Consider the following 18613-nt stretch of genomic DNA (forward strand, 5'->3'; position numbering starts at 1 on the left):
TTGGCTTCCTAATGTGTGAAAGGAATGACAGTGCCTTCCCTATGCCACTCACTCTCAACTGTAACCTCTCCCTTGCTGATATGCAAGGTACAGAAAATCCGGCTCTACCCCACTGACCTAGTATGAGCTAGATGCTACACAGAAAGGGGATTTAAGTCCTGGGAGGCAGCATACAGCACTGTGGGTAAATCTAGCCAGTATATTTGAATGCCCTGAAGCCTCTGCCTTCCTCTGACCTGCCTCTGTCACTTGTGGTATTTATAGACACATTTGAGGTTGTAGCTAGAGATGCATTTAACATTTCTCAGGGCATCATCATAGAATCCAGTTCATCATTACCCAAGTTGTTCCTGGGAGGTAGCTTAGGCCTTCTCCAAATCCCAAGTCCTGTTTAATGTCTGCAATGGTCAATTCCTGCATCCAGTTAATCATTAAGGCCACTAAAAATTCTAGTCACAAACTTCACCTGAAGGGATTCACATTGTAGCCATAAATGATTGACCAAATGAGTATCACACATCACTTTGTTTAGTGCATGGCCCAATCTGTTCAGAAGAATCAGGCCTCCCTACCACTAACTACCTCACTAATAATTGTCAGAGGTGGAAATCATTACAGGTCTGTGCGGCAATATGTCACTTGTGTAACCAGTGCAGTGACAGACAGACTCAAGAAGAGTCGCTTAAATTTGTTAAATATACAGTTTCTGGAATGTGTAGAATTGAGCAAGTCTCTACCCCTTCCCCATTACTTGTATATGATGTTGTTCTCTTCCAAGAATCAGTTACTATCTTGCTGGAGCATTAGACTATCTTTCCTGGGTAGTGACAGATGAGGCTCTCTGTAAAGCCACAACCTCCTGTGCTTGAGGTGAAACTAGGCACCAGGTCTGTGTGAGTCTTGATCAAGTTAATGAATCACTGAGCTGATGGGGCCTTGGGGTGCTTCCCACTCTGGAAAGAATCAAGTCCTTTAGGGGTTAGAGAGGCCTATGGGCTCTAGCTTCTATATGACCATGTATGTGTTCTATGGGACAGATACTCTGTTAGGACTTTGGTGGTCTCTTTTAAAGATAGGAGACAGCACTGAGTCAGTAAATGATTGACAGGCTGCCCTGGTAGCAAGCTTAGGTAAACATGTTTGATTCTGCTCCAGGAATTTCAGGACTTTTTAACCCCTTAGGATCCAGAGCAGGAAAAGGCACATGATTTTCTTAGAAATCCTGTCACTTGGAGTTAACCAATGAACAGTATATCCCTCGGAATCACATGCACTGTCCCTCTGGTATATCTGTAAGTAAAACAAAGCATGGAAGTAAAGTTGTGGAGCAAAGAGCTATGCTGGTGGAACTACCATCAACGCAAATTTGTCCATAATCACAAATAGCATGTCCTACGAGGAAAGACGAAAATACGACTCAGCGAACCGTGAAACACGGAACAATCAACAACCTACAGAGGAGAGAAGAGGGAAGGAAATACAGCTGGCTTTCCAGAACATGTCAATAGACAAGTAACTGAATTATGCTGTCATGCACTGATACCTACCACCTCTCCTTCAGCAGGCCATTGCCCAAGACATCCTAGTTACAAGGTGAGGAACGGTGTTTGTCCTATGGTCTTGAGGGAAGGAGTAATGGCTGGCTAGGTTACCTACCTCTGCTGCTGCTTTCCTGTCCAGTCTTTCCCAGCTTCTCCACTCAGCTGGAGTCCAGGGCTGAGGCAAGAATCATCAGCACAGATTTCCACTCTTCCCCAGGCAAGAAAGTGATGTGTCTACCTTTGTCCTCTTCCTTGCAGGTCACAGGTAGCAACTTGCTTATGGTCAGGAGTGGGAGCAGATGGGAAGGAAGGAGTCTGTTGGTCTTGGCTGCAGACCTAACCAATCAATACACACTAGGCCTATTCTAATCCAACCAGTGAGCTGGGCGATAGAACCAGACAGCAGGACATGGAGGAGGTGGCAGAAAGCAGACCCTAACAGCTGTTGACTATCCATGAAGTGATTACCTTGTCACGGGTCTATGGACCAGAGGTCCCAAGAATAATCCACATGAGAAAGGAAAGCTTCAGGAAGGGATCTAGGGAATCTTTTATTAAACCTCCAATTTAGTAATAGAATTTCTTCTTTGACTTTTTTTAAAAAATCATCTTATAGTTCTGTGAAGAAATAGGGCTGTATGTACTGAAAATGTGGTATATGTTAGATATATTATCATGTATTTTGCCACCATTTTATGGTGAAGAGGCTCGATGGAGCAATAGGCACACAACGAGCAGGCAGTGCTAAAAACTGGACCAGATCTGCTCTGAAAGCAAGGCCAGCAGTAATCTTCCCCTGGCACAGTCTGAAATAAACTGGCTAATATCTCTTGAGGGTATCCAGGCCTGGTTTCCAGAACCCATGAATATGTTACCATACATGTTAAAAATGAACTTTGCAAACTTGGTTTTGTTGAGTGTGTGTGCACTTGTGCGTGCATGCGTGCGTGTGTGTGTGTGTGTGTGTGTGTGTGTGTGTGTGTTGCATGTGCCAATTAATTTAGTTAGAGTTACTTTTAGGAACATGGACAACTTACCAGTGGCTGCCCCATTGAAGAAAATGCCTCTCCATTTTCCAGCAGCCACCAATTGCTTATAGGTCTTTAGTAAAAGGTGGTGCCTCATAGATTAAGGATCAAGAGATGGAAGATTATTGTAGTTTATTTAAGTGGGGGTCTTATATAATCATAAGAGGTCAAAATAAGAGGCTATGTAATGCCTGAGGCAGAGTCAAATACTGAGAATGCAATGTTACCAGCTTGGAACATGGACAAAGAGATCCTGAATCTAGGAATGTAGACATTTCTAACTGTTGGGAAGACAAAGAAATGGGTCCTCCTTGAGGACCGTGAGAGAGAACATGGTCTCAGTGCTCATTTTAAACCTTTGGCTTGAGATCTGCAAGATAACAAATTCGTATTGTTTTGAGTTAGGCACAATTTGCGTGGCAAATGGCAATTACTGATGCACTCCTTGCTCAGTGATAGTTTCTTAGAACCCTTCCACCAGGGAAGGCTTTTATTAGCCAGTCTCCATTTTTTGAAATGGTAACGCCTTGCCCTGGTTATTCCCTGCACCCATGGTGCCAGGGGAGGCAGTTGGAAGTGGTGGGAAACTGCACCAGGAAGAGACACAGAGCCTGGACTTCAGCTAATCCGGGTTTGCTTGTTTTCTTTTCTTGTGAGAGTCTGGCCTGGCAGGAGTGTTCTTTTATCCTCTCTATATCTAAAGTCTTAAAATGCTTACATTTGGAACTGAAACCTGGGCTGGAGAGATGTCTCAGCAGTTAAGAGAACCTGACTGATCTTTCAGAGGACCCAGGTTTGATCTCCAGCAAACACAGCTGCTACCAATCACCTGTTAACTCCTGTTCCAGGGGATTTGCTGCCCTCTTCTGGCCTCTACAGGCACTGTGAATGAGCTTTGTGTGTAGGAATATACAGGCAAAAACACCCATACACATAAAATAATAATTAAAAAACAACAACAATCTTAAATCTAAGTTGTGTAACAAGTTGAAAACACTGGGGATATCCACATTAAGTTTCTGTTTTATAGCTCCTCTCCACACTTTCCATCTTACATAACTTCTGGATCCTTCCTTCTAGCTATGCTTCATGGAGAGTTCTGGTTTACTCACCTCCTTCTGCGAGGTGGTGTCCAGACTGTACAAGGCATCCAAGGCTCACCATATCTACCAGTGAGCTTGCTTCCCCTTTTGCTACAGTCCATCTAACTAGCCATAAGTTTCCTCAGACTCAGTGTGGTCATTTTATCTGATTTTTTTTTCTGACTTTACCTCCTATAGTGATATATTTGCCTTGGCACCTGTAGCAGTGACCACCCCAAGGATGCATGCAGACCTTGCCTCCTAGATGCTCTCTGTGTCCTGAAAGAGCCTTCGGAAATTCTGATCCTCTCCTTTTAAGTGGTCACAGTCACACTTGTAGCCACGCCCAAAAGACGTGGTCACTGCTACAGGTGTGGAAACGAATATATGGCTGCTACCTCCCAAAACAGAATACCTGTAATGAATAAACATGAGTCTTAATTCTTTATAATAGGGAGGATCAAGCTTTTCTAGTAGTAGTCTTAAATTAGCCATACAGATTTGCTTTGCAGAGTTTAAGTGGTTCTTCATTTGACAGCTATTGAAAGTCAGTGAGTGGTCTGTAACTACTTAAGGTCATAGATCCTCATTTTAAAAGATGTGCTTTATTGTTTAAGTGGTATGTATATGTGTGTCTGTGTGGGGTATGTGCATGTGCATGAGTGGTGGTGCCCATAGAGGCTAGAAGAAATCAAATTCTCAGGAGATAGAGTTGCAGGTGCCTCTGAGTTACCCAATATGGATGCTGGAAAGCAAACATGGAGCCTCTGGAGAAGCAGTTATAGGCCCTTAATCACTGAGCCATCTCTCCTGCCCCAGGAATAGATACTGTCTTTTAAGAATCCAATGAAAGCTATAGACTCTCTAACATAAAGAAGCACACATTTAGCTGAGATTCTTGCACATCATTTAATCATTTTGCAGCAACTCGCCTCTCCTGAACTAATCTCTGACGTGTGGTAAGTTTACAAGGCTGGTGACTTTAGCAGAAGTCTGTCTCCTGTCTTCTCCCTCTTATGCTGTCTTATGCTTTGCAGAGGGATACAATGAGGTCTCCTAGGCCCAGACTGAGTGAACATCCAATGAAGATCAAGCAAGAAATTCTTCAGGTCCCACAGCAGCTGAGTTTCCAGGTTAAACAAAGATTAGCTTTCAGTGGCCTCCTTATGCAACGAGAACTTCGCTTCTCAGTACCTTTCTTTCCAGGGTAAATCCTACTCTTTAGATGCTTGGTCCCTTGGTAAGGCAACCTGTCTGTCTAAGCCTTCTATCACAGGATGACAGAAGCCCACACTTCCTCCAGGCTCCATGCTACCCCCAAACATTGACCAGCTGTGAAAACACATTGGTCTGACACCTTTCCATGTCATCCTGGGTGAGGTCTGAGGCACACAGACACTGTCCCTAGATTGCGACATCTAACCCTCTGTGAGACTGGAAGACTTCAAGTCTTCAGAATAACAACATACCTTTGGTCACAGGGAACAGATTTACAGAGGGGAAAACAAAAACATGCTTCTGGCTGGAAGAATTCCTTTAGGGGGAAAATGTTAGTCTTACACTAAAATATCTAGGACTTTCAAGCCTCTTAACCTTGGGAATTCACAGAAAGGGAGTTGTGTCCAAGGGCGAAAGATTTGCTCTCTGCATTCAATAGTTACCCAATGTGACCATGGGTGGGGTTGACACAAAGGCTTTTTCCTCCCTCTGGTGTGAATTTTTCCAAATATGGAAGACGGACTTGCACAGAGAACATGAAGTTCCCTTCTGATGAAAGGAAGAGCTGATTTTCTATCTCTCATAGTAGTCTACATGAGTATTTTCTGGGCAATGAATGTCTAAGAAAGAGCATCTCCTAACCCTGTTCTAGGGTAGAGTGTGTGGTAACACCAGCTGCAGGTCCCATCCAAAGAAATTTAGAAAGAGTCAGAAATGGAAGTTATCCCTATAGTTTCTCCGCAAAGTACTCTTTAAAAAGCTTATATCTATTTTGAAAGGGAAATTTCTACCTTTATTTAAAAAAAAACTGCTTTTATAAAGAAAGGGCAAAATAAATATAATGCAAACAAAATGATATTGAACATTAGCTGGATCCTGCTGATTCTTTCTTTTCAGATGATAAAAGTCTCCTCACTCTGCTGCAACTTCACTCTTAACTGATTGGAGTTACTAAATGGTTAAAGGCACTCATTTTATCTAAGGGCACATCACCATGTATGTCTCCCATGGGATGAGTCTCACTGTGTGAACAATACTTATTTGGTGCAGGAATTTCACAACTTTATAGATACCAAAAGACACATTTTCACTAACTCCTTCTAAGATATACTCTGAGAAACAATCGCCATTTCTGGTGTTGAGTCTACAAATATAGATGATGACCAATTCCAAGTCATTGTCTCTGGTGTCTTCCTTACACTGCGTTGATTTCCCTCCCTACTATCCAGATAGGGAAGAATGATAGTGAACTAAGTCTGGGAACCCAACATCAGGCAGAGCTTTTGCGGCAAAGCTCCCACAAGTGGATCACACTGTCTAAAGTTATCACCTCTGTGTCTCAAGGATGAGTTCCTGCTGAATCATTCAATCAACACGGTGGTTGTCAGGCAACTATGTTAAAGGCATGGTATGTTATTTAGAGAGAGGAAGAGCAAAGTCGCAGCCCCTAGCTGTAATATCTGCTCCTGCACGTTTACTCAGCACCACAGTCTCCACATAGAGATTCAGATACAAACTTTGCCTAAGGTCACACATCTGGGAGGTAATGGAGTTCATAAAGAAACCCAGGTCTGTGCATGTGCTATGCTTATAGCCTGGCAGTAACACGAGAAATTAATCTATCATTAGATATTACAAGGGTCCATCCATAATGCAAGAGTTTCTTTGTCACAAAAGCAATGTCTCCATCAAAAAAGTACTTTCTCAGAAGTTGAAGAAGGAGAAAACCATCTCTACACTTACACCACACAGCTCATATTCACTATGATTGACTTTGGGCCTGGTCATAGCATACCACATACATGATGTCACAATGATGAAGCCTGGTATTTTATAGAACTCATACATTACACATGAACACAAGTTTAAAAAACAAACAAACAAACAAACAAACAGGAACCCCAGACCATGGTGCACATGAAAATTGATCAGAGCTGGTGTGACAGGTTTCCTAAAGCTACACCTGAATAGAGCAGAAACATCTCATCTGGGTGATGTTCTTAAGTTGCAGAGTTTGCTTTAAGAGACACATGGACAATTCTAATTACTTGCTTCAACATTTGGCTTTGTTGAGATACATTACTACTCCAACTAAATTTGGTCTCTGCTAAATTCATACAAAGGATTTTAATAACAAATCATTATTTTGAGAACTTATAAGGCAAAAAAAATGGGGAGTGGGTTTGAAGAAATGAAGTAGACCTAGCTATCCCACTAAAAAATAATTACAAGAAGACAAGTACTGTAATCTCCATTGTAACAGAAACATCAGATTTACTCTTATTTATTCATTGTATGCATGGCTAGGTCATTGCTGAGAGTTTTTGCACTCAGCAATTATTCAAATTAGGTGAGTTAGAGATGGTGATCAAGTGGGACTCTGGCTGTCAATAAGGTCTGGGCTAACTTTAACAGAAATGATTGACGTGCTAAGGGTGACCCTTGAAGAAGCCTGGTAGACATGGCTGTGCACACATCCCACACACTGCCCATCTTAGGGAGGGCAGATAGCTTCAGATGAGTCTTCTTCATACCGAATCTTCGACTCTTCAAAACAAAGTTAGACATAGATCAGTAAGAAAACGTTCATTCAAACCACAGAAACATGGCTTTTAAAGATTCATGTTTATTACTAAGATTAAACCTTGATAAGTGGCTCAAATCAAATACAAGGAAACATATCATGTGATCAGACTTATCTACACTTTTTTTTTCACAGTTAAAATGAGGTATTGTGGCTTTCACAATATGTTAGGATGAATCATATGATTTAATCCCATTCACAGGAAAGAAGAAAAGAGATATAATTGAACAATTACTTCCTAAAGGGAAAGAAGCCTAGTAAAACGTGTATGAAGGTGACAAGCCACAAAATACATTTCAGAGTATCAAGTAGCATATATGCACAATTTTATCCCTAACCTTAAAATTGGTAAAACTGATGCCTATTTCTTAAGTTTAGTAACCACATGCATTGCAATGTAAATCAAGTAATAAAAGATAAAACATAATCTCCATTACAGCACTTATCAGATACATGAGTTATCTGAACTGACCAAGACTTATTTTCACTACGACAGTTTCTGTAATTTTAAATTACTGATCAGGGAGGCTAAGTATCACATACATATGGCATATACATAATGCAAATAATGCATCCACAACCTGAATTTAATACTTATGAATACTGGAGTAATAACTAGTAGCAGCAAGGTAATATTATTTTTTGGAATATGATCTAAGGTTTGTCATCTTGATACTATAGATCTATAACTGACTTGTTATTAGTGCTATAAACCTATAACAGGTGTGACATTGCAACTGTACAGAGCTGCCAAAGGCCTATATATGACTTTCCAAAGTGTTATGCTTCTTAATGGGCTTAACACTGTGAGCAAGGCTGTGCTATCTGAATTTTGGTCCCAATTTCAGGGTTCCAATTAAGCATAGTTTTAATGACTAGGTGGGAGCAGGAGGCAAAATAATGCATTTAAAAAGATGAAAAAACCAACTACCACTACAGTCAGAGAGTACCTTCTGTCAGCATCTTGTGATGTACTTATTGGCAGATGGTGGGGGATGCTAGGAGACAGGAGAAAGTAGCATTCTATTGTCAGAAAATGCCTCTAGACTGTTGATGCAATTGCCTCAACAGCCTATGATTTTGAATTCTCCCAAAGAGTAGAGGGCTTATTCAAACCATTTTGTTTTAAAATGGGTTTGATGACTCCTAAGAACAGGTTTGCTGGAGTTGATGCTAAAACACAGTATCTAAAGCAGAATATCTGTATCTTAAGAATGTTTTAACAGTGTCTAAAACTTTGCTAACTTTTAAAATCATTAGCATCATTGTAGGGCTGCTTCTGAGTTAGGCTAGCTCAGACATATGGCTATTAGTGCCAGTGTTTGTTACAGGAAACTGGGGAATCCAAAGGTTGTAGAAATAGGAGATCACTTGGGGCAGTAAAGAGCTGATTAGTATCATCTAGAATTAAGGGGAAGTTTATATTGACATCACTTGTCATTCAGTCACTTCACTCTCCTGTGTCCATGGTGTCACTATTGAGTAATGAAACTGTGGTATCAACTACAAAGAAGCAGCTCCAGAAGAGGGTTAAGATGTACTAGCTAGACAATGGAATCTAGAGGGCCATCCATGCTCCTCTATGCTGTACCAAATCAGCATCCTGTCAGCCTGGATGTTTGATAACCTCAGTGTCTATTGTTTCCTCTTGACATGTTGAGCAAGCCCGCCTTTCAGGGGCCAACATGCACTTGGGCATATTTCTTTGAGTGCCACACATTATATAGACGCCAGAAGGTATAAATACATAGCCAAATTCAATCAGCCTCTACCATACCACACTCTTGGACAATGATATTATATTCTCTACACATGTGTAGAGAAGGAAGAAACACTGTAAAGGTGTGTGGCTAGGCCAGAGTACAAGGCATTCAGGCTGAGGCCTAGGACCTTAAATATTTCACAAACCAGTCAACTGAGATTTGCATCATTATTAACGATGAAAATACCAAGAATAGGTTAGCCCAGGATCAGTTGCTCAGCTAAGGGAGGAGATCTCATGGCTGGGGCCCATTCACTCTCATGTTCTGTTTCTCAGAACTTAGTAGACAATCAAGTGCATTATAAAAATTTAGAAATGATGTTGCTTTGTAGTCCTTCTGCTTCTCTGAGAAAACAGCAGTTTCCTTTCACCCGAATTTCTTCTGGATCTCCATCTTCCTCTTTGTGCTAATGGCTGGTTGCATCATGTCTCTTTGGGATTGCTTCCCACTGGTAAGACTGAAAAAACCCCCATGGATATTCAGACACATCAGAAAGCTCCATCTAACATCAGAATGCTTCATTTCATTGCTGTCTTGGATAGAAGCGCACATTTTCTGACGTGAACATGAAGTTATTAAAGACCTGAGATTCCTAAGGTTTGTCATTTTCCTGCTCAGGTCTTGTGCTTTTCTTTGCATGTATATGAAATCCTGGATTTGTGTCCTAGATTAACTGTCCTAAAACATTCAAGGGTCTAGGTCTAGCACTAAAGAAAATGACGAGGATTAAATCTCAAGCAGCAAATAAATGGAAGGGTTTGTTTGTTTGTTTGCATGACTTCTAAGACTAGCATGATATCAGTCCAAATCCTCAAGCACTCACCATCACTTCTTACCATCGGGTCAACCCTGAGATCTCTGTTCAGGCCTAAGAACATTTTCTCCATCCACCACATACACGGAACTTGTGATACGCTCAGTGTTCAAGCTTCGAGATACTGTTTTAACTCACAGAAACCTAGAAATGTAGAAACGTCTGGGCCATCAAGGAAATATGGCTGTGTAGGAATGGTGCAGAGAGCTCATGGAGAACTCAGTTAAATTTCCAAGCAGAAATGGCCCCAGCTTAGTTTCTGTGAAACTAAGTTAATAAACAGCATTTTAGTTGCTCTGGAAATTGATTCTAAACAATTTTGAGAACCTTATCTTGGTTTTCGAGGACATGTCATATGTTTGGGTCAGAATTCTTTCTGTTAACTATTGCAGAATGAGCTGTGGGGCCTGTGTTCTGTTGTTTTTCTCAAGGAACAGAATACCTGCAGCATTTACAACATTGGAAGCCTTTGTTATGGGGCAGAGATTTCAGTAATTGCAAGAGAACATTGTGAATAACCTTCCCCCTACCTCTCAGACTCTAAAAATATCAACAAGGCCAAGACCCTAAAGCAGCATGGAAGAGCCCGTGCATGTGCTCACCACGGGAGCATGTGCTTACCATGAGAGCAGGCCTGTACACATGGCCTTCCAGTGTGCTGTACTTATGTGTCATGCTTTGTGGTGCAGCATGCAAACATTGAGATGCATGTCATAAGTGGGGTACAACTGTGCACTTAAGAACAAAGGGAAGAGATGAAGTAAACAATTCACTGAACAGTCGGCAGCCTTAAAGGGAAACAGGTATCCAGTGCAGATACCCATTGACACACCTAGCACCAAGCACCTGCACAAAGCTGAAGCTCCAATAACACAGAGCAGAATTGCTCTCCTCCTGCCTCCTTATCTCTTTGCCAAGTAACAAAGGGTTAATGGGATGGAGAATAATCTAGTCCCTGGTAACTGATGGAGAATTAAAACTAAAGCTAAATAACTACACAAAAAAACAAAGAAGCAAAAAAAAAAAAAAAAAAAAGCAACAATAGAAACCTGAGGGTAGGAACCTGAGGGTAGGCTAAGGTTTCCAGAGCATCTCTGTGGAGCTCACTATCATATTTGAAGGGAAATGAAGATGATGAGGATACACACTCCATGCAACAAGGAAGCCCCACACAGAGAAGAAGGCTCCACCAAAAATGACAAGATCATTCTGGAAGCTTCCTCTAGGAGGGATTAAAAATCAAGAACAGGAGATGTTGAACCAGGTTTTCCCAGAGGCATTTGTGCTTGGCCTCCATGAACTATGGAGATTAAAAAATCAAAGCCTAAATTACTTCTGGCAAAAGAAAAGACCAGAGGATGAACAGTGAGGAGCATGTGTGTGCTTTCAAGAGCTCACCCAAGATATCCCCACTACAGTCGGCACACACAATCTGACTAGGAAACCAAAGGATAGAAGTGAGAACTCCTAGGAGAGGGTCCAGCAGTCTCTGCAAATGCCCACTCCTCCCCTCAGGATTGCCTGTTTATAGTCCTCCTTAGCACTCTGGAATCTGACACCTTCACGGGGGATTCTAGAGGGCTGAGGGGTATCAGAGCATGCTCATGTCTGTGCTCAGCTGTTATTCCTAGCTCCTTTCTTCTCAGTGCTTGCCATATGTGCCTGTGTAGTTTTTCATGACCCTTCCACTTCCATCCCGGTGTACGCCTTTGGCAATGGCTTCCTGGATCTAGATCACATCCATATCTGTCCACCACCCTCAGCGGGACTGGAGGGGTGGGGTATGACATCTACAGCAAAGTACAAGGTCACTCACAGCCCTGAGATGCACCATCCAGTGCGTGGGTGGAAGACCACAGCAGCATCCGTCCTGGGTAGGAAAAGTCCAGTAAACATCTGTGTGAGTGCTCGTGAGGCAATTAGCACAGCAGATACTTACTCTATGAATAAATAAGTACAGAAACAAAGCAGTGGAAACAAGAGGGTTCTTATCAATTAAAACAACAACAACAAAAAAATCCCCCTTGAGTTTCCAAGCCCTCGTGCAGTGTTGGTTAGTTGGCAGAATAACCCAGAGAAAAAAAGAGCAAATATGGAAAGAAGTGGAAATATTCCAGCATTGCTTTTTCTCTCACTTGACGATATACAAGTCACCCTAAATGTCCCCGAGGTAGTCTTGTTTACAAGGAGTTACAGACTGGCTCCGAACCCACTTGGAACTTCTCCTTTTAATGCCATTGCACGTTCCCCCATATCCAGTGTCAGCCTCCATCACATCAAGGACAAGCAGCCTTCTACTTAGCATAGGGTCCCACAGCAGACTGGGTCCCAAGCAGACAGCTATAAGATGTGATGCCAGGATCAGGCTCGAAGAACCTTGCTCCAAGGAAGACTGTGCCAAAATGATGCAGGTGCTTGCCTGATAGTCATTTGGGGAGAAAGCTATAGTATTCAATCAAAGAGGTCTAGCATGCAACAAACATGCATGTTTAGCTCTTATGGGCCCTTACACGAAAATTCCCCACCACTGTTCCTTTCATTTTAAACAGGTGGCCCAAAAGGAAATGAAAGGAATCAATACTTTAAGATAGGGAAATACATTTCGGATGCCAAGGGTAGTGTGCACTGTTTACATGAAGAATTGAGGGGACCACTTCTAGAGCCAGCCTGTGGCTGAGCAGTGTGGTAATAAACACATCTTGCTCTCATGGAGAAGTGGTGATGCTGTACAGTTCAGGAGGAACCTGGTGCTTGGCTCCCTAGGAGCCCCTCAGAGTTCTAGGTTGATGGCAGAGACCTCCCAGAGGGTGGCGGGTGCTTGCATGCGCCATTGCCATTGCTCTGACCAGGAATGCCTTTCCAATTTAGACTTCACACAGGCTGAAATGCCCCCAGAAGACAACAGGAAGCTGGGTCGATTGAGATCCACTTTGCATTTGCCGCCATAAGCCACTGGGTAGATCCTGGCCTTGACCATATAAAATATGCATTGTTCCCTTAGACTTAAGTTTTTCAAAGTCTCATGGGGGGAAATGCAATGAAAGTACCTGGAGTTTTAGCCAAAGAGCTATGTGAGGAAAGCAGGGAGGGCCCTTTCTCTTCCTCACTTCATCATGACTGCCTAGGAGTGAGCCAGCCTAACTGGAACCCTCTAGAATCCTACCTTAGATCCACAATCTCAACATCCAATTCAACAAAGCATTAATTCAACACTTAGTCAGAGCTCGGTCCTCTAGAAGGTCATTCAACTCAATCACAGTCGTGGCAAAGTCTACGAGGTCCACAAAGTCAGATGTGATGATATTGACACCCATGACTCCAGGCTTTTGGGTCTTCACCCAATCAAGGATGGCAGGGAGATTCCTACATGAAGAAAGTGTTGGGTGAAAAGAGAAAAGATAGATGGTTAGACTGACAGGCAATGGCTAGAATGACAACTCGAGAAATGGAAATAAGACATTTTTATTACTGTAAAAAGTATATCAGAAACACACGAGGCCCTGGGGCTACATGAGCCTTATATCCCCTTGGATGTGGAGTCAGCATTCCACCAGAGAACGTGCCTTTCCAAGGTTTCTCTTATGGAAGAGCTTATTTGCTTACAGTATCAAAAAGACAGTCATGTTAACGGCACCTCATAACAGCAAGTCCAACAGTCCTTTTATTATTAGGTTCTTATCGCTCCTCATGAAAAACTTCAAACATATGGCAAACGGATAGAATTTTTATAGTAAGTGGATCCATTACCTATCTCTTGCCACAATTTTGCTTTCCACACATCTATTAATGCATTATTTTCCTATCACTGGTGTTTCTATTTTTGACATATTCCACTTGAAAACATATATAAAATCCCTTGCATATGTCATCATGCAGGCAATTAATTGCATTTTTTTCTTTTTATAGCACCATACAATATCCCATTGTATGACTATAGACACAGCTTATCCACTTTCCTGTTGTTAGATACACCGATTGTTTTTAATTTTGGGTCAGTATGAATAAACTATTATGGGCATTCCTCTAGGACTCTTTTTATGGGCTTCATTTTATTTTTCTTGGCTAAAAATCAAGGGACAAAACTGGTCTATGATGGGGTTTATTTATATTTAGTTTTATAAGAAACTGCCAGATCTTTCCTCAAAGAGACTGTTCAACTTCACAGTCCCACCAACAGAGCAGAAAAGCTCTGGACAGTTAATATTATCCCTAAACATTGATCCCACTAGTGTTTTAAGTCTAGTAATTCTAAACCCAGCATGGTGATCATGCCTATAATCCAAGCACACAGAAGATTGAAGCAGGAGGATTGATGGGAATGCAGATTGGCCTGTTATGTACCTTCTTTTTGCAAGTATCTACTCAACACTTTGACATTTTTTTTCCCACTTAGTTTTCAAACATTTTTATGTTCTTGCATTTTCATTTGTTCTCTGAAAGTTTCATGCAATGTGTTTTGATAGTATTTGCCCTTTGTTCTTTTAAATGTTGAGTTTTAGAAATAATTTTTATATCTTTGATACTAGCATTTTGTAAGAAATATTTTGCAAACATTTCTTCTATCCTGTAGTCTGTCCTGCCCTGTCCACAGCTGTTCAGTGCCAAATAAACACATAGAGGCTTATATTAATTACAAACTGTTTGCCTGATTGTTCAAGCTCCTTATTGGCTATCTCTCTCTTAATTATTAACCCATAACTATTAATCTATGTATTTGCACATGGCCTTGTCTTACCAGAGAATGCCTGGGTATCTTACCTCCCCAGTAGCTACATGGTGTCTCTCTCCCAACTCACTTTGTTTCTCTTCCCATAATTCTCCTAGTCTGGTAGTTCTGCCTATACCTCCTGTCTACCCACATCCTGCCTGTCCATTGGCCAAAACAGCTTTATTCATCAACCAATAAGAGAAACATATATTCACAGCATACAGGAGGACATCTCCCAACATTGTAGCTTGACTTTAATTTTCTAAATAAAATATTTTGATGGGGCTAAACTACTGCTTAACTTTTATGGTCTGTAATTTATCAATTATTTTTTCTTTTTCTTAAAAAACAAGATTGATGTGTCCTTATGAGGGTATGTGCATGTGTGTGTACGAGTGTTCACAGAATGTAGAAGGTAGAGTTGGATCCTGGAGCTGAAATTATAGGCTAAGAACTGAAGGTGGGTCCTCTGCTGAGACACCTTTCGAATAGTTACTCTTAACCCCTGAACAATCTCTCCAATATCCCATCGTTTATTATTATTATTTCTGTAATTTTCTTAAAAAATGCATTTACTTTCAATTCACAAAGATTTCTTCCCATGTTTTCTGAAAGCCTCAGGGCTTCACCTTTATTGTACTCTGATGCTATTGGCAGTTGTAATTTGAATGTAATCGGTGCCCATAATCTCATAAGGAGTAATACTATTAGGAGGCGTGGCTATGTTGGAGTGTGTATGGCTTTGTTGTAGAAAGTGTGTCAACTGTGTGGGTAGGCTTTGAGGTTTCCTATGCTCAGAATACCACCCAGTGTCTCAGTCAACTTCCTGTTGCCTGCAAGATGTAGGACTCTCCGATACTTCTCCAGCACCATACCTTCCCGCACGTTGCCATGCTTTTTGTCATGAAGATAATGGACTGAACCTCTGAAACTGTAAGTGAGCCATCCCTATTAAATGTTTTCCTTTCTAAGATTTGCCATGGTTATGGTGTCTCTTCACAGCAATAGAAACCCTAAGACAGCAGTCAACTTTTGCAAAAGGCATAACATAAGGGTCAGGGTTCACTTCCCACACAGGTTGTCACCCCAGCACTCCTTAATAGACTAATATTTAATCAGCTGTCTCTTGAATATAGTTGCTGGGGTATTTTATGAGCAGAAGACTTCTGATGTGATAGGGGCTCAGAGCTGATAACGTGAACAACACTTTTAACCCAGTGTGACATAAGTGTGAGGAACCATAGAGTAGAAGTAGAAGAGAGCATCTCATCTTGCATCATGGTAAACACAGTCCTGCTCACTAAATACTCAACAAAGGACGGTGGAGACTGGCTTACATTTAATGACACGACTGGGGATTCTTTAGGTTGGATATGCTCTAGCTAACAGTGATGGTCCATTCTCTTCTGTTCCTCATGCCCTCTCTGGTCACCACTTTCCCCCATTTCTAGTCTCCTCTCAAGCTGTCCTCCCTTCTGTCATGATGTTCCTTCTCTTCTTGGTCTTCTAGAGTGATGTTAAGCTACATTTTCCCACCTCCTCTTTCTTTTTGTCTTACAGGGATAAACTAAGTTCTCCTCTCACTCAGTGGGATCTATAGTCTACCACAGGCTTTAAAAAAAGTCTTATAAATAGATTTACATTTTTATTTTGATAGCTCCATGACTCACAATTGTCCTTCCGTGTTCAGCATGATCTCTTGGAGATCTTAATTTACTAAAATTCCTTGTCCCTGCTCTATTTCCCTGGGAACAGGGTGCATCAGAAAGATAATACAGTAGTGCATGCATAGAAAGTGTTCAGAGCAAATGCCTGCTTACTGCCTCCATCATATATTTGGCCAAGAAAAAGGGATCATAAACCAGTAAAAAAAAGTAGAGAGAGAAAAATTTGGGGAGTGGGGGTAATAAATTCCATAATATATCCACACAACAAAATGTTGAGAAGGGGAGCTGAAAACACAGACCCCTGTTAGAGACAAAGACCAATAATTCACAGTACTCCTAATGAAGGATACTGGCAGGGAGCCTATAGCAGTCTGGTTTCAAACTATCCTTTGTCAGTGCCTATGTTTGGAGATCTTTCGCCATCTGCTGGTAATTCTGGGGAAATGTAGAATCCACTGGCATTGACCAGGAATAGAGCTCTTTGCAGAAGGCTGGGCTGTGGCACTGGATTTAAATCTTCCCTCTGACCTTGAGGCCACCTCATTTCTTTACCACTCGCGGTGACAGACACTGTTAGCTTCAGACTGTTATTTCCCAGTGGTGAAGAAAGGCACATCCCAGAGACAAGAACTTGTGCAGGGTCACCCTGTTGCCCAGGGAACTGTGTTCGCTTGCTCTGCTGTAACAACACACACACTAGTGACTTCAAAGAACTGAAGTCATTTTCTCCTGTTCTAGAGGCTGCCAGCTAGAGATTAGGATGCTGCTAGACTGGGCTTTATCTGAGGCGTTTATTCTTGACTTGGAGGTGATTTCCTCCTTCCCACATTCCCCTGCCCCCCGTGGTATTTTCTTTATGTGCATACACAGACCTCTGGTCTCTTTGCTTTTTGTTTGTTTTTGGAGATAATATCATACATTCCAAGATGACCTTGGATGTCTGCTCATCTGCTTACAGGCTTGTACCACCCACCATGCTTAGCTTCTATTGTCTCTTCTTGGTTTAAATTTCTTTTTGAACTTCAGTGTGAGCTCATTAAGGCCCACCCTAAAGGCCTTTCAACTTAATTACCTCCTTAAAAGGCAATTTATTCAAACAGACTCACATTCAGAAGCTGTTGGATTGTATTTTATTCTATTTAATGCTGTGGGACATGTGTTTACATCGTGTGAAGACGTGTCACTGTGATTGGTTCAATAAAGAGCTGAAGAGCCAACAGCTAGGCAAGACAGAATAGGTGGGACTTCAGGGGACATTGAGGAACTCAGAATGAATCGGAGAGTTGCCAGGGAGACATGGAAGAAGTCATATACAGAATGAAAGAGGGGTAAAATGCCATGTGACAGAACATAGGTTAATTTAAGTTATAAGAGTTAGCTGGAGCAAGCCTAAACTAAAGGTCAAGCTTATTATTAATTAATAACAAGTCTTTGTGTCATTACCAGGGGCTGGAAGTCTCAAAAGAAAGTTCAACAAGAAAGCTTGCTACAGTTTGAAACAGGGGCTCACTATATAGGCCTGGCTGGCCTCAGACTCTCACAGATCTGTCTGCCTCAGCTTCTGGAGTGCTGGGTCTAAAGGTATGCACAACCACACTAGAATTTTAATTCAAGAATTTGGGCAAGGGAGCATAGTTCAGTGACCTTAATAGGGATCTTGCAAGCTTCTACCTCATGCCTCCTATCTCAGTCCTTGTCCCCACCCAGAGTTCCAGTGGCCATTTGGTCCTCGGTCTTAGGCAAAACTCCCCTTCATTTGATGTTACTATGAATACTATGGATTTGAATTCCAGGTTTCTTCCAGTCTGAACTACAACAGAAATTCAATTTGAATGCACTCTATAAATGTGTGCTTTGCTTCTAAAATGGTGAACCAACGTAAATAGAATCTCATGTTCAAAGCTCATCTGAGAACTATGGATTAGCTTCCCACTGAGGAAATTCCCTCTGGCAGTAGGAAGACATTCCCAGGGTTCCCTGGGTTTGAGCTACTGATCAGCTAGCTAGAACCCCTGTGCAGTTAGCCTGTTAGGACAGGCTTTTGGGGTTCTGGCACTCAGGGGGAGAGCCTATGATTACTCAGTGGTGAATCGACAGCCATGTGATGTTTTTGACATTTGGGAACAGATTCCTGGGCAGAGCCAGGCTTCTCCTTTCAGTTGATGTGTAGGCACAGGAATGTAGGACCACACCCTGAATACTCCTGTG

The 18613-nt window shown here is 41.8% G+C and overlaps 1 protein-coding gene across 2 annotated transcripts in view; it reads right to left on the reverse strand.

Moving 5' to 3' along the window:
- Positions 1-13128: 13128 nt before the first annotated feature.
- The window catches only part of Plcxd2 (phosphatidylinositol specific phospholipase C X domain containing 2), a 49419-nt gene continuing 43934 nt past the window's right edge, over positions 13129-18613 (reverse strand). For both annotated transcript variants that reach the window (XM_051191560.1, XM_051191561.1), the window contains one exon: positions 13129-13393. In XM_051191560.1, the coding sequence (XP_051047517.1) occupies positions 13237-13393 (157 nt within the window). In that variant the 3' untranslated portion in view covers positions 13129-13236. The remainder of the gene's footprint in view (positions 13394-18613) is intronic.

The sequence above is a fragment of the Phodopus roborovskii genome, unplaced genomic scaffold (genome assembly GCF_943737965.1).
Source record: "Phodopus roborovskii unplaced genomic scaffold, PHOROB, whole genome shotgun sequence".
Lineage (NCBI taxonomy): Eukaryota > Metazoa > Chordata > Mammalia > Rodentia > Cricetidae > Phodopus > Phodopus roborovskii.